General features: G+C 41.2%; 2 protein-coding genes across 6 annotated transcripts in view; one reads left to right on the plus strand and one right to left on the minus strand.

The window, feature by feature from the left end:
- klhdc8b (kelch domain containing 8B) overlaps positions 1 to 15,008 on the minus strand; it is a 133,526-nt gene that overhangs the window by 116,558 nt on the left and 1,960 nt on the right. For 3 of the 5 annotated variants that reach the window (XM_069937171.1, XM_069937172.1, XM_069937175.1), the window contains exon 2: positions 1,255 to 1,966. In XM_069937171.1, coding sequence (XP_069793272.1) covers positions 1,255 to 1,630 — 376 coding nt within the window. In that variant the 5' untranslated portion in view covers positions 1,631 to 1,966. Of the gene's footprint in view, positions 1 to 1,254; positions 1,967 to 14,276; positions 14,361 to 15,008 lie in introns of those variants that run through there. The other 2 variants (XM_069937173.1, XM_069937174.1) reach the window with 2 other exon arrangements.
- Positions 1 to 15,008, plus strand: part of surf6 (surfeit 6) — an 86,094-nt gene that overhangs the window by 15,807 nt on the left and 55,279 nt on the right. The gene's annotated exons all lie outside the window — the stretch shown is intronic.

A 15,008-nucleotide genomic window follows, 5' to 3' on the forward strand; every position in this document is an offset into this window, starting at 1 on the left:
AACATTTTGGTCCCAAGTCTTTTTTTAAAGGTGCCCCCAGCATTTTTGTGCTTTTACTTCAATCACAGCATCGACAGACTTTAGTGTTTCACAATATTTCTGCGTTCCCCTGTCAAATCGAATTGCCTGTAAGAAATTGGACAAACACGCACCACCACACAGTTATAATGTGAGCCAACTGCTCCCCCTCAGCACCCCCTGCTCCCCCTCAGCACCCCGTTTGAGCGATCTTTAGATGCCAACAGAATGATTCCAGCAAATAACTGCTCGCCCTTGAATGGATCTGATAGAAACCTACATCCAATTTAATTAGAACATCAAAACTAACAATTCAAATTGGTTGACATTGCAGAGAATCTCAAAATTAATATAAAGTTGTCCAGCCAAGGGTTTTTATTCAACCCGACTAAACACTGATAAACCACTAACACAATAAAACCTTGAAAACATATATATAACCTATTGATAGTAGTTTGTTTCTCCAATAAAGGAATAAAGAGATAAAGTTCAAACTGGAAATCAAAACAGATAATACTGTATCATCTACCTGTTGCTTATCCCATTTCATTTGTTCTAATGCATCTAAATTTTAGGCTGCCCTTTTGCATCTCTCTTCAAGTCAAATTTCACACCCTACATGTGTAAACTCTTCTTCAGTGATATACATCTAAAGGAAGCATGTTTTACACTCATTCTGTAAAAGAATAATTTCCTCAGGGCTCATGATGTTCTCTTTCTCAACCTTGCTTGTTGCTAAGCAGCAGCATAAAGTCATGTTGTTAAGGAGACCCTTGACTTTGAAATTAAAAGCATGCTGGGATATCAATGCTGATTCTCTGTTACCCAGCTACAAGATAACCCGATAATGATTTTTTTTTTGCAATAATCAGTTTCATTGATTGTCATTTCTCAGAACTTGATCAAATGAGCTTTCACTGAATTATGCATTTGAGTGACAGATCTCTAAACACAGCACAATATATTACAAGTCAGAAGCTGAGACTGTGTAGTTATCAATAGGAACTTTAAATTCAGTTTATCTATTTAATGCTTGTGTTTGAACATAAAATCTAAACTATACACAGCTATTAACAGATGAAAACAATTGCGAACAGTTTAAGTTATTGCACGAAAAATAAATATTCCTTAATTCATTGCAACATAGAATATTACTGTTTTAATCACAAGATTAACTATTATCTCTGACTCCATGCTCACAATATTCTTAAAGAGAAACTATATTAAGTGGCATACCTTTTTTAACAGCTGTTATTCCCATTGAAGGTTGTCCCAGAGGTGTCTTTTTCTCCCATTTGCCTTCATCCATGTGAAAAATATCTACTGACCCAAAAGGGCACTGCTCTTCATTCATGCCTCCAACAACGAGGACTTGCTTGTTCAGAATAACTGCTGCTGCCCCAGCTCGAGGGGTGGGCATTGAGGGCAGCCCTGTCCACTTTTGACTGACCACATCTAGCATTTCCACCTTGTCCAGGGGCAACCCTGTCTCGCTGCAGCCTCCAAGAACAAATAATTGTCCATCCTGATAGACTGGAGTGCAGTACACACGCTTGGTAGGCATTGGAGGGAACTCTTCCCAATATATGGACTTCACAGCACTCACTGCCATACTTGCAGTAATGTATTCTGATTGAGTCTCCAGAGGACATCTGATCCCTTCAGTTATAAATTCCAGATATTAAACATGGAGTTCATGGACAGGATTTTTTAGAGTTACAAATGATTTAACAATTACTGGAATTCAAAGAGGCAACTTACTTTTAAAAAAAGTGTGCTCTATTGCAACACATCTAGCCACAGTGATAAAGGGTATGTTCCTGGTAAGTTATTTTATATCGTAACAAGGGCAGAATTTCAAGTAAATGCCTTAAGAAGGAAGGGAGAGCACAGTGGAGGAACCAACATCACAGAACTGGATGTCATCCCACTTTCCTCTGGCTTAAACCTGCATTAAAGGAATAGAAACAGTAATCAGTAATATCTTGGAGTAAACAAAAATATTTATTTTGATAATCTATCATGACCTTAATCATTTTAGGGGACGTACACATATAGTTCTTGTGTGGTTCAAAGAAGCCAAGCCAAAGGTTCACACAATTCAGAAGCTTGGATGCAGAGTCTAAAAATGTATTTTTCTTTACTTATTAAGTACAAATTTCCACAAATCCAAAATAGAACAGAAAATGCTACAAACACACACCAGTCAGGGGCTTCTGTGGGAAGAGGAACAGAGCTAACACAGATGGTGCCAAGTCTTTCCAACATTTTCTGTTTTTAATTTCTGACATCTGCAGTTCCTCTTTTTTTGAGTTCCCAGTAATCCAATTTTTTGTATCATTTTAAATTTTTAAAGATATTAGCAGGTACATAATTTAGAGTGAGATACTTGTATTCTTCTCTGGGTATGTGTAAACATTTGCATTGAAGGTCAAAAAATGAGAAGTTGGAGTGATTGAGCCATGGAGAGACATCGACTGTCAGTGTTTTCAGTTGGGAGCCTGTTTCAATTCCACTTTGAAATCAAGCCTTTGAACACTTCAAATAAAAACAGAATATGCTGATAATACTCAGCATGGCAATCGTTGACAGGAGAGACTGAAACAAGTCTAATATTTCAGATCTATGGAAGCAAAAAAATGTTAGCTGTTCAGTTTTGAAGTGTAGGTGGATGTGTAAGCGACGGGAAGAATAAAAAAGAGGTTGTGATTGGGTAGAAGATTGTGACAAAAGGGAAGATGATACAAGATGCAGAAGAGATGGTAACAGTGTAATTAAAGAGATCCTGAGGTGTACAAGAATTATTCAGAATTGGTAGCATAAGTGGCTACTGTAAATTAGCCCAGGTGTAACTGGATGTGAAGTTGGAATGTGAGGAATGCTCCAAGAATTGGCATGGGGTTAATGGGCTGAATGGCCTCCTTCTATGTCTTAAGAAAATACAATTGTGGCCCAATGTCAGTATTTGATAGCACTTATATTAAGTGACCTGGAACATATTGCTGCATTAAAGGAATTAATGGAGTTGAACCCTGGCAGAAGGAATGGCGATCCCAATGGAGATAACTGTGGCTACAATTTAGGGATATTCAATCCACAAATGTCCTTGAGGTGGCCCCATGGAGCACAGAACTTAGGGTTATAAAAGTGTAATTTAGAATAGTGAACCTGCAGCTTTCTGCCACCTTAGAACAGTTCCATGGAATGTCATACACTGATTTCTTCAGGTTCAAAGTTCAGATTTATTGTCAGAGTGCACACATGACATCACATACAACCCTGAGATTCTTTTTCCTGTGGGCCAGTCAGAATTACCACTTTTTGGTTGTGCAAAAAACTGTACTCGAGAAGATATATACACAAGTAAACAAATAAAGAAATGTAAACAATTGACTGTGTAATTTGACTGATGGATGAAAATATCAATAAAGTGCAAAACTAAGATTCCTTAAGTGAGTCGCTCGTGTTTTTACATAGCCACTGCATAATGGGAAATTTTCAGAAAATTCCCACAACGCAGGCTGCGTAAAAAGTTCGGAAAGGAAATAAGATTTTCATTCCCATTCCAAAATTTTTCCAGCAGCACCCCTGGATATTTTTGCAGACTGTCTGCAGTCTGTAATAAACTGCTGGCAGTCTATACCAATGGGTCAATGAACAGTACATATTTGCAAGTCCTGCTTCTTTACTTACTGTACTTCCGGTATTCAGTGTAAAATAACACAAGGGAACAGAGATAGAGTTTTGGTCATTTGTGTGTGAACAGGCTCTCTGGAAGGAAGCAAAAAAAATTTGAACAAGAAAAAATAAATTCTATGTAAAACACATAGCTGATTGAGCTTATTGTTGAGGTGTCTGATCATGGAGGGGTACAATATTTTACTATACTTAATTTGTGGCCCCCATTTCGGGATGGCTGCCTGTGCCACATGCCAGATTTGGGAGGAAGTTGTGGCAGATGAATGAGTGGCTGAAGAGTTGGTACAGGAGGCAGGGGTTCAGATTTCTGTATCATTGGGATCTCTTCTGGGCAAGGTCTGACCTCTACAGAAAGGACAGGCTGCACCTGAACTGGAAAGGGCCCAATTACCTGGTGAACTTAAGAGTATGAATCAGTAAGTGGAACTATGACATCTTGGCTGGGGGATGGGCAGGATTGGCTTATGCAGGTACTGGGGTTTGGGTGTTACCAAAGGAATACGATTGGAGGGTGGAATAGCATTACTGGTCAGGGATAGTATCCACGGCTATATAAAGGGAGGACGCTGCTGAGGGAAAGAAAGTATTCTGCCTGGAGGTTGGTGACGAGTGGAATTCTGCAAGGATCTGTTCTGGGCCCCCCCCCCCTCACCCCCGCCTGCTTTTTCTGATCTTTATATATGACCTGGATGAAGAGGTGGAAGGATGAGTCATTAAGTTTGCTGATGATACGAGGGTTGGAGGAGTTGTGGACGGAACTGAAGGTTGTCGTAGGTTACTAAAGAATTTAGATAGGATGTAGAGTTGGGCGGAAAAGTGGTGGAATTTAATCCAGGTAAGTGTGAGGTGATGCATTTTGAAAGGACAAACCAGAAAGCTAAGTACAGGGTTAATAGTCTAACTTAAGAGTGTGAATGAGCAGAAGGACCTTGGGGTCCAAATCCATACTTCCCTCATAGTTGCCATGCAGGTTGATAGGATAGTTAAGAAGACCTATGGGATGTTGAGCTTCATTAATAGGGGGATTGATTCAAGAGTCAAGAGGTCATGTTGCAACTCTGCAAACCTCTGGTGAGACCACACTCAAAATATTGTGTTCAGTTCTGGTCACTTCTGTATTGGAAGGTTGTGGAAGTGATGGAGAGGGTGCAGAGGAGATTTAGAAGGATGCTGCCTGGATTAGAAAATAAGTCTTGTAGACAAGGCTAACAGAGCTGGGACTTTTCTCTTTGGAGCATAAAAGGATGAGAGGAGACTTAATAGGTCTACAAGATTGTGAGAGGCATCGATAGGGTGGAGACCCAGCACCTTTTACCCAGGGCAGGAATAACAAATACCAGAGGTCACAAGTACAAAATGAAGGGAGGGCGTTTAAGGGAGACATCAGGGGTAAGTTTTTTTTAATAAATACAGAGAGTTGTGGGTGCCAGGAATGGTGGTGGAGGCCGAAACATTAGGGTCATTTAAGAGGCTTAGACAGGCACATTAATTGAAGGAAAATAGAGGGTTATGTGGTAGGAAGGGTTTTGTACTTTAAAAAAAAACATATAGGTCAGCACAACATCAAGGGTCGAAAGGCCTGTACTATGCTGTAACTTGCTCTTCTATAATTTAATCAAATTTTAGTCTTGTGGCATTGTTGAGGACTTTGTTGCTTTCTCACCAACCACTAACCACAGCCCAATTTGAAATGATTCCAGCAATTTTTATTTCTATTTCAGAATTCCATCATCTTGACGCATTGCTCAGTAACCATTTTACATGTGTCAATTATATATTTTTTAATTGATATTAATGGACACTTGGCTATTTGTTTATTTATTCCAGGTGATACACAAAAGTGCTGGAGAAACTCAGCAGGTCACATAGCATCTGTAGGAGATTAAGGGTAACCAATTTTTCAGACCTGAACCCTTCATCAAGGTATGAACAAAAACAACAGGTGACTGAATAAAATGATGGGGTGGAATACAGGCTTATAGGTCATAGGTGGATATAGGTGGGAGGGTAGAAGAGAAAAAAGCTCTCAAAATGGAGAGCTGGTGAAATGGAGACAGAAGGAGAGGGTTTTAACGGAAACTGGAGAAGTCAATGTTAGTGCCATCTGGTTGGATAGTGCCCAGATGGAATATTATTCCATATGTTGGTTTACTCTCAGGAGGGGGGAAAATGATGGAAAAGAAGCAACCCCCAGTTATCAATCAATATGCCCCTGACCAACAAAGGATGAGTAAGGATGTGATTCCTTTGATTTTTCCTTCACACCATGAAAAACCATCTGGTTTTTGTTCAGGAACAGGGAATTTCAAATGAGGGCAAATGCATTCAGTGTTTGCTGTGCCAACTCTTTCACTGTGACTCTGTCATCTGTATTTCTGTAAATCCAATGCTGTTAATTCCAATTCCATGCAAGGGCTCCTAAATTGAGATATGTGCAATGGGACAAATACCATTGATGCTCTGGTCCTTGAGATATTAATGGTCTAGAATATATATACACAAAACAGACATACAGGGGCATGCACACAAATACAGACCCACAAAGATGCCATGATCCACTCTACTGCGGCAAAAGAGTCAGAATTATATTTTTTCTACAATATATAGGTGGTTTAGGTCAGACTAGAAAAAAAGACCTATAGACTAGCTTTAAGTGTTTACCATGGATACAGAATTCTGCTGACTGTTATTTTCTTACATAGTCAGGATTCTAAAGTTTACAAGTGTTCATAAACACTTACATGAGCTTAGTGTCCATAATTAATTATTCTCCAGTTATTCTAGCTGAACTGGAGTTTCCTCGGTTCTTAGGAACTTCTCATTCTTTTGAAGACCATTCTTTTCTATTTTTAGGCCTTCTCATTCTTTTGAAGACCATTATTTTTCTATTTTTAGGCCTTCTCATTCTTTTGAAGACCATTCTTTTCTATTTTTAGGCCTTTTCATTCTTTTGAAGACCATTCTTTTCTATTTTTAGGCCTTCTCATTCTTTTGAAGACCATTCTTTTCTATTTTTAGGCCTTCTCATTCTTTTGAAGACCATTCTTTTCTATTTTTAGGCCTTCTCATTCTTTTGAAGACCATTCTTTTCTATTTTTAGGCCTTCTCATTCTTTTGAAGACCATTCTTTTCTATTTTTAGGCCTTCTCATTCTTTTGAAGACCATTCTTTTCTATTTTTAGGCCTTATGTAATTTACATGTGTTTATCCATATCTACAGTTTCTAAATTGCTCCTTTTTTTTTTAATTTGCACTAAATCCTGAAACAAGTTGTTTCTCATAATCATAGAGAGAAATTTTACCAATTAAACTGTTGTCAATTTTGAAATTAAATCAGCTCCATTTGCAATTCCCAACCATTTAATTATGTCATTAATTATTCATAGCTCCAAACTAATTTTACATTTTTACATTTAATTAACTCTTTTTGCAGCTTATTTATAACCACATATAGCACAGCAGAATTAAACTTAACCAGCATTAATAATGAATAAATGAATCATACATGTGATCAAGGTATTATTTAACCACATCTTATTTCCATGTTTTATAGAGCTATCCCTCTTTAGTGGGTCATCAAATTATTAATTATGGACCATTTCAATTATCTATGTTTGCTTGCACCATCCTTGCGGTGTCATGGTCATTATATAGAAAACAGTGACTTCATGGCACATTATTATAAATTTGCTTTTGCTCCAAGGGTTTATTTTAATCATCGTGCTTTTGATAAATAAATAATAATACTCTCTTAATAAAATGTATATTCAAATAGAAATATTGTCAGTGGGAAATATGCCTGCTTAGATTTCTTCCCTACTTTTTGCTTGTAGTAAACATTTACTGCATTCGACACATTTCCTGAATGAGTTATCACTCTTACACTTCTGGCAATATTTGTGTATGTGTCCTTGCATCAAGAACCACATTTAATCAAAGGTATGTTTAATGTACAAACTTGAATACGTGCAGTCTGCAAACCAAAACACTTCAAACAGAAATGCAAAACCAAAACCATGACACACGAAGAGAGCATTCAGACCATCAGATTCATGCTGGCTCTCAGCAGGGCAATCCCATCGGTCTCACCCCTCCTCTTTATTTCCTTGTTCTCTTACACGTCCCCTTCAGATTCGCTGAGATTCTTTTTGTAACATATCTACATTGAGGGGTCATTTAGAATGGCCAGTTATCCTACCAACATAAATTTGGGGTATGGGAGGAAACAAGAGGACCTAACATAGTGGTTTTCAACCTTTTTTCTTCTACTCATACCACTTTACGTATTCCCTATGCCATAGGTTCTCTGTGATTAGTAAGGATTGTTTAAGGTGGCATGTGGGTGGAAAAAGGCTTGCAAACCACTTTTAATCATACCTAATTGACTCATGATGTGCACAGTTTCATAACTCCAAAGGATATGGGCCAACGACAATTTTTCTCCAAGTACTTCAGTAACAATTGGGTCTAGAGCAGTGATTCTCAACCTTCCCCTCCCACTCACATACCACCTTAAGCAATCCTTTACTAATCACAGGAGCACCAATGATATAGGGATTACTTAAAGTGGTATGTGAATGGAACCCATGGTTCCATTCACATTGGCCACGGCACACGAACCATGGGTGTAAAGGGTGGGGCCAGTACTGCGCGCACTGCACTCCACCTAAAAGCTCCTTTGCGCAGGCCCGAGGACAGGTCCACGTCCTCCCCCTCAACGTCCTCCCCCTCCACGTCCTCCCCCTCCACGTCCTCCCCCTCCACGTCCTCCCCCTCCACGTCCTCCCCCTCCACGTCCTCCCCCTCCACGTCCTCCCCCTCCACGTCCTCCCCCTCCACGTCCTCCCCCTCCACGTCCTCCCCCTCAAAAGATGCTCACAAACTCAAGCTAGCATGCTGGAACATCAGAACCATGCTAGACAAGACTGACAGCCACCGACCTGAACGTCGGTCTGCCCTCATTGCACATGAACTCCTCAGACTTGACATCGACATAGCCGCTCTCAGTGAAGTCCGCCTGGCAGATGTAGGCAGCCTCCAAGAACGCGGCGCGGGCTACACACTCTACTGGTCTGGCAAGCCTTCGGATGAACGACGCCTATCTGGTGTAGGCTTCATGGTCAAGAGCTTCATTGCCTCCAAACTCGAAAACCTTCCGACAGGCCTCTCGGACCGAATCATGTCCATGCGACTCCCACTTCAAAACAAGCGTCACATCACCCTCATCAGTGTCTATGCTCCAACCCTCCAGGCGGAACCAGCAGAAAAGAACAAGTTCTACACCGACCTGCGCAACCTCATCCAACGTACCCCTACAGCCGACAAGGTTGTCATCCTGGGCGACTTCAACGCTCGTGTCGGCAAAGACTCAGAAACCTGGCCAGGAATCCTGGGCAAGCATGGCGTCGGCAAGTGCAACGACAATGGGCGCCTCCTGTTGGAGCTCTGCGCAGAACAGCGGCTTGTCATTACAAACACCCTTTTTCAGCAGAGGGACAGCCTTAAGACCACCTGGATGCATCCCCGATCCAAACACTGGCACCTCCTGGACTACATCCTGGTGCGAGAAAGTGACAAACAAGATGTGCTCCACACCAGGGTCATGCCTAGCGCGGAATGCCACACTGACCACCGGCTGGTTCGCTGCAAGCTCAACCTTCACTTCAAGCCAAAGCCCAGGAACAATAAAGCCCCCAGAAAGAGGTTCAATGTTGGAAAACTGCAGTCAGACGAAGCGAGAGGAAACTTCCAGGCAAACCTCAAAGCAAAGCTCGACGTTGCAACCCGCCTCACGGACCCGTCCCCTGAAACCCTCTGGGATCAGTTGAAGACTACCATACTGCAATCCACTGAAGAGGTACTGGGCTTCTCCTCCAGGAAAAACAAGGACTGGTTTGACGAAAACAGCCAGGAAATCCAGGAGCTGCTGGCAAAGAAGCGAGCTGCCCACCAGGCTCACCTTACAAAGCCGTCCTGTCCAGAGAAGAAACAAGCCTTCCGTCGCGCATGCAGCCATCTTCAGCGCAAACTCCGGGAGATCCAAAATGAGTGGTGGACTAGCCTCGCCAAACGAACACAGCTCAGCGCGGACATTGGCGACTTCAGGGGTTTCTACGAGGCTCTAAAGGCTGTGTACGGCCCCTCACCCCAAGTCCAAAGCCCGCTGCGCAGCTCAGACGGCAAAGTCCTCCTCAGCGACAAGATCTCCATCCTCAACCGATGGTCAGAACACTTCCAATCTCTTTTCAGTACCAACCGCTCAGTCCAAGATTCCGCCCTGCTCCAGCTCCCTCAACAGCCCCTAAGGCTAGAGCTGGATGAGGTTCCCACCCTGGATGAGACATATAAGGCAATCGAACAACTGAAAAGTGGCAAAGCAGCAGGTATGGATGGAATCCCCCCAGAAGTCTGGAAGGCTGGCGGCAAAACTCTGCATGCCAAACTGCATGAGTTTTTCAAGCTTTGTTGGGACCAAGGTAAACTGCCTCAGGATCTTCGTGATGCCACCATCATCACCCTGTACAAAAACAAAGGCGAGAAATCAGACTGCTCAAACTACAGGGGAATCAAGTTGCTCTCCATTGCAGGCAAAATCTTCGCTAGGATTCTACTAAATAGAATAATACCTAGTGTCGCTGAGAATATTCTCCCAGAATCACAGTGCGGCTTTCGCGCAAACAGAGGAACCACTGACATGGTCTTTGCCCTCAGACAGCTCCAAGAAAAGTGCAGAGAACAAAACAAAGGACTCTACATCACCTTTGTTGACCTCACCAAAGCCTTCGACACCGTGAGCAGGAAAGGGCTTTGGCAAATACTAGAGCGCATCGGATGTCCCCCAAAGTTCCTCAACATGATTATCCAACTGCACGAAAACCAACAAGGTCGGGTCAGATACAGCAATGAGCTCTCTGAACCCTTCTCCATTAACAATGGCGTGAAGCAAGGCTGTGTTCTCGCACCAACCCTCTTTTCAATCTTCTTCAGCATGATGCTGAACCAAGCCATGAAAGACCCCAACAATGAAGACGCTGTTTACATCCGGTACCGCACGGATGGCAGTCTCTTCAATCTGAGGCGCCTGCAAGCTCACACCAAGACACAAGAGAAACTTGTCCGTGAACTACTCTTTGCAGATGATGCCGCTTTAGTTGCCCATTCAGAGCCAGCTCTTCAGCGCTTGACGTCCTGCTTTGCGGAAACTGCCAAAATGTTTGGCCTGGAAGTCAGCCTGAAGAAAACTGAGGTCCTCCATCAGCCAGCTCCCCACCATGACTACCAGCCCCCCCACATCTCCATCGGGCACACAAAACTCAAAACGGTCAACCAGTTTACCTATCTCGGCTGCACCATTTCATCAGATGCAAGGATCGACAATGAGATAGACAACAGACTCGCCAAGGCAAATAGCGCCTTTGGAAGACTACACAAAAGAGTCTGGAAAAACAACCAACTGAAAAACCTCACAAAGATAAGCGTATACAGAGCCGTTGTCATACCCACACTCCTGTTCGGCTCCGAATCATGGGTCCTCTACCGGCACCACCTACGGCTCCTAGAACGCTTCCACCAGCGTTGTCTCCGCTCCATCCTCAACATCCATTGGAGCGCTCACACCCCTAACGTCGAGGTACTCGAGATGGCAGAGGTCGACAGCATCGAGTCCACGCTGCTGAAGATCCAGCTGCGCTGGATGGGTCACGTCTCCAGAATGGAGGACCATCGCCTTCCCAAGATCGTATTATATGGCGAGCTCTCCACTGGCCACCGTGACAGAGGTGCACCAAAGAAAAGGTACAAGGACTGCCTAAAGAAATCTCTTGGTGCCTGCCACATTGACCACCGCCAGTGGGCTGATAACGCCTCAAACCGTGCATCTTGGCGCCTCACAGTTTGGCGGGCAGCAGCCTCCTTTGAAGAAGACCGCAGAGCCCACCTCACTGACAAAAGGCAAAGGAGGAAAAACCCAACACCCAACCCCAACCAACCAATTTTCCCTTGCAACCGCTGCAATCGTGTCTGCCTGTCCCGCATCGGACTGGTCAGCCACAAACGAGCCTGCAGCTGACGTGGACTTTTTACCCCCTCCATAAATCTTCGTCCGCGAAGCCAAGCCAAAGAAGAAGACAAAGAAGAATGTGAATGGAAAGAAAAAGTTGAGAACCACTGACCTAACGGAAACCTTCACATTGACAGAGAGAACATTCAAACTCTACAAAGAGAGTTTCTGAACCAAGACTAAACCAAGAATCCTGTAGTTGTAAAGCAGTTCTTGAGCTGGGTCACTAATACTGTATTTAGGTTCCTGATATAACAGATTGATTCGAAGGCACATCATATGACTCTTAGATGCAAACCGGTTGCAGGACATTAGAGTAGATAAGCCAATTCAAGAAGCTTCCATTAACATGTTGCTTTGAATCCAGTAATACACATGCTTTTTGCACTATAAGTAATAATAAAGATGACCAAAAACACCAAGAGCCAAGTTTAGTAAGTCTCTTTAACGAGAAGGTGTAGGAAGGGGTTTAAGAAGGATTACAAGCCTTCAGTTTGAGATCAATGAAAGTCAAAAGATAGAGGTTCACAAGGTGCTTGAGTTAGGGGAATACAGAATTCCTGGAGGATCTTAAATGAGCACTGTGTAAATTTTTTATTTATTTAAGGACAGAAACCAAACATTAATAATGTGGTTCAATGTGACTATTGCATGTATCTGTTTGCAATCATAACGCTATGAATGATTTCCTTGGAGTTGGATCATCTGCAGTAATTTAACTTTGGATTTAATCTGTGGTTCTGCTAATTCTTCAACAAATTTAAGGTGATTGATCAGGGATGCCAGCACCCCATCTCCACAGAAAAAATCCTTTGCATCAATTCCAGATCACTATATACAGGAAAAAAATGTTTATTACCAGCCCCCAACACATAAACTGAAAAGAATTTCCTCTTAAAAAATTAACATTGGTAAGTAAATCTCCTATTCCAATTTTACTGTTAAATTCCTATACCCTCCAATCCTCAAATATAATTTCATCCCTAAATCATTACCATTTTTTAAACTGACATACAAAACAAAATATCTGGCAATAATATGTCATGAGATGGCAACATTACAAGTGTTCATCAATGGCTTACACACCTTGCACCCCTTCCATGTATCCAGGTGTACCTAGGTATCTAAGGGGTATTCAGTTTTTCACAACCATAGTCCACTTAACCCCTCTGAAAAAGCATTAATTAAAAAAAGCAAGCTGCTGAATTAAATGACACCTTATTTTGTTTGTTCTTGACTGATTATCACCATAGTGTTTGTACTTCATAGCAAATTAAAAGAATGACAATAATAACACTTTTGAGATTATAAAGAGAGTCAGTGACATTCTTGGAAACGTTCTTGGTATTGCGGAGTACATGTAGAACATTGTGGTGTTGAACAAGGAAATCTTGCACAACTTCCTGCCGATTTAATGCCACAAGTTGAGGATGCATTGAAGAGTGAATTGATTAGATTTAAATAATATTCCAAAGTAAACATTGTAGGAAATGAGGATTTAAGGCATAGAATAGGAAATAGCTTGTTAGCTAATTCAATGGATAAGTGGAACACTGCAAGTTTATTTCTTCATAACTTACCATTTTCAGACCCCAAATGCAAAATCAATTCCATAGCCCATGGAAATAATAAAATAATTCATGCTTCAGAAGCCCAACATAAATTTTGCAAGTTGAACCCCAAAATGCAATTTCATACTCTACATCCAAACAAACTAATATTCTAAATCTTGTACATTATGGTTGATTATATCAACTTAAAAAAACTTGCATTTCCACATCCGCTTGCCGTTCAAAGGTGGACCAAATCACATCAAAATTCTAATAATGATTAATAAAGACAAATATAAACCCAAGGGTAATTTCCAACAAACAAATTTATATGCTAATTTTTGAAATGAGCCTTTACTATATTCAGCAATGAACCCCATATACATTTCCTCCAAATTCCTTCAATACCCATTTCCTTAATTTTCAAAATAATCTCTATATTCCAACTAATACAAATATTCCAAACTTTAAATGCACCTTCAATATTCATTCAATATTTCTCAAAATTGATTTTCATCCTATGACATTTAGCTACATGTTGCTGTAATTACAACAAAGTAATGAGCTTTCAATTTTACTGCAACCCCATGAAAGGGGAAATGAGATGATGGCAAAAATCTGAACGTCATCACCATTGTCTTGAGTATGGTGATTTGGTGATAATTGGTGTGCTACTTTTCTAACTCCTTTAAGGAAAGGCATTGTCATTAATTGGAATTTATCAGACCCAGCAAGGCCTTTTCCATCAATCAAAATTTTGCTTTAGTGGAATGCTTTCTGTGGCCTGTGCTCCAGCAGCAGCAGGATGTGTTATCATCAAATTTAATATCTTCACTAAACCATGGAATTGCTTTCAGTGATACACTGCTCAATGACTGAAAAACTTATGTTTCAGGACCAAAGAGCTTGTTCAACAGTGATCGTCACCAATTACAATAATTAAAACTCACTTCTGAATATATCAGTCTTCACCAATAAGCTTGGGATGGTGACCAGCAGAAATGAAAATTAAAAAGGTGGTAGATGATGGAAACCTGAGATTTAAAAACAAAGTGCATTCAGCATGTCAGGGAGTATCTACAGAATGAGAAATTTGTGCTTCAAGTTGAAAAAAGGAAATCGGGGAATGGTATGATCTTGCAGTATTTATCCAACAAACTTGCACTAAAATGGCACAAAGATTAGAAATAAGTGGAACATTAACACTATAATGAAAGATAACCTCAAATGATATCTTCTCTGGCCTTTAAAATGTAATTACAATTGGGGAATCAATCTAGTTATTTCAAATGTGCAGTCAAGTATTGTCCATTTCCCTTCATTTCATTTTTACATTCTAATCTTTATTTTGTTTCTTGCTTAATGATTTAAATGCAATTCATTTTTTTTGGCCTGATTGCTGCATGGCCCCGGGCAAAATCCTAACCTTATGGGCTGAAGAACCAGGCTGTTGCTTTCCCTGTTCACCAACAGCACAATTCCCTGTGGGGAACACCGCAGTGAGACAGATGCTGGGTTAATAAAAAAAAATCTCCAAGTCTACAAATAAAAAATTCTGAGGGCAGATGTGCACAGATGAATGCTAGAAGCAGTTTCTTGGGGTTGAAAACACAAGTAAAACAGGAAAGTTTGCAGTCATCATGGTTGAAGTAAAAACAATGCTGGAGAAACTCAGCAAGTCA

The sequence above is a fragment of the Narcine bancroftii genome, chromosome 5 (genome assembly GCF_036971445.1).
Source record: "Narcine bancroftii isolate sNarBan1 chromosome 5, sNarBan1.hap1, whole genome shotgun sequence".
Taxonomy (NCBI): domain Eukaryota; kingdom Metazoa; phylum Chordata; class Chondrichthyes; order Torpediniformes; family Narcinidae; genus Narcine; species Narcine bancroftii.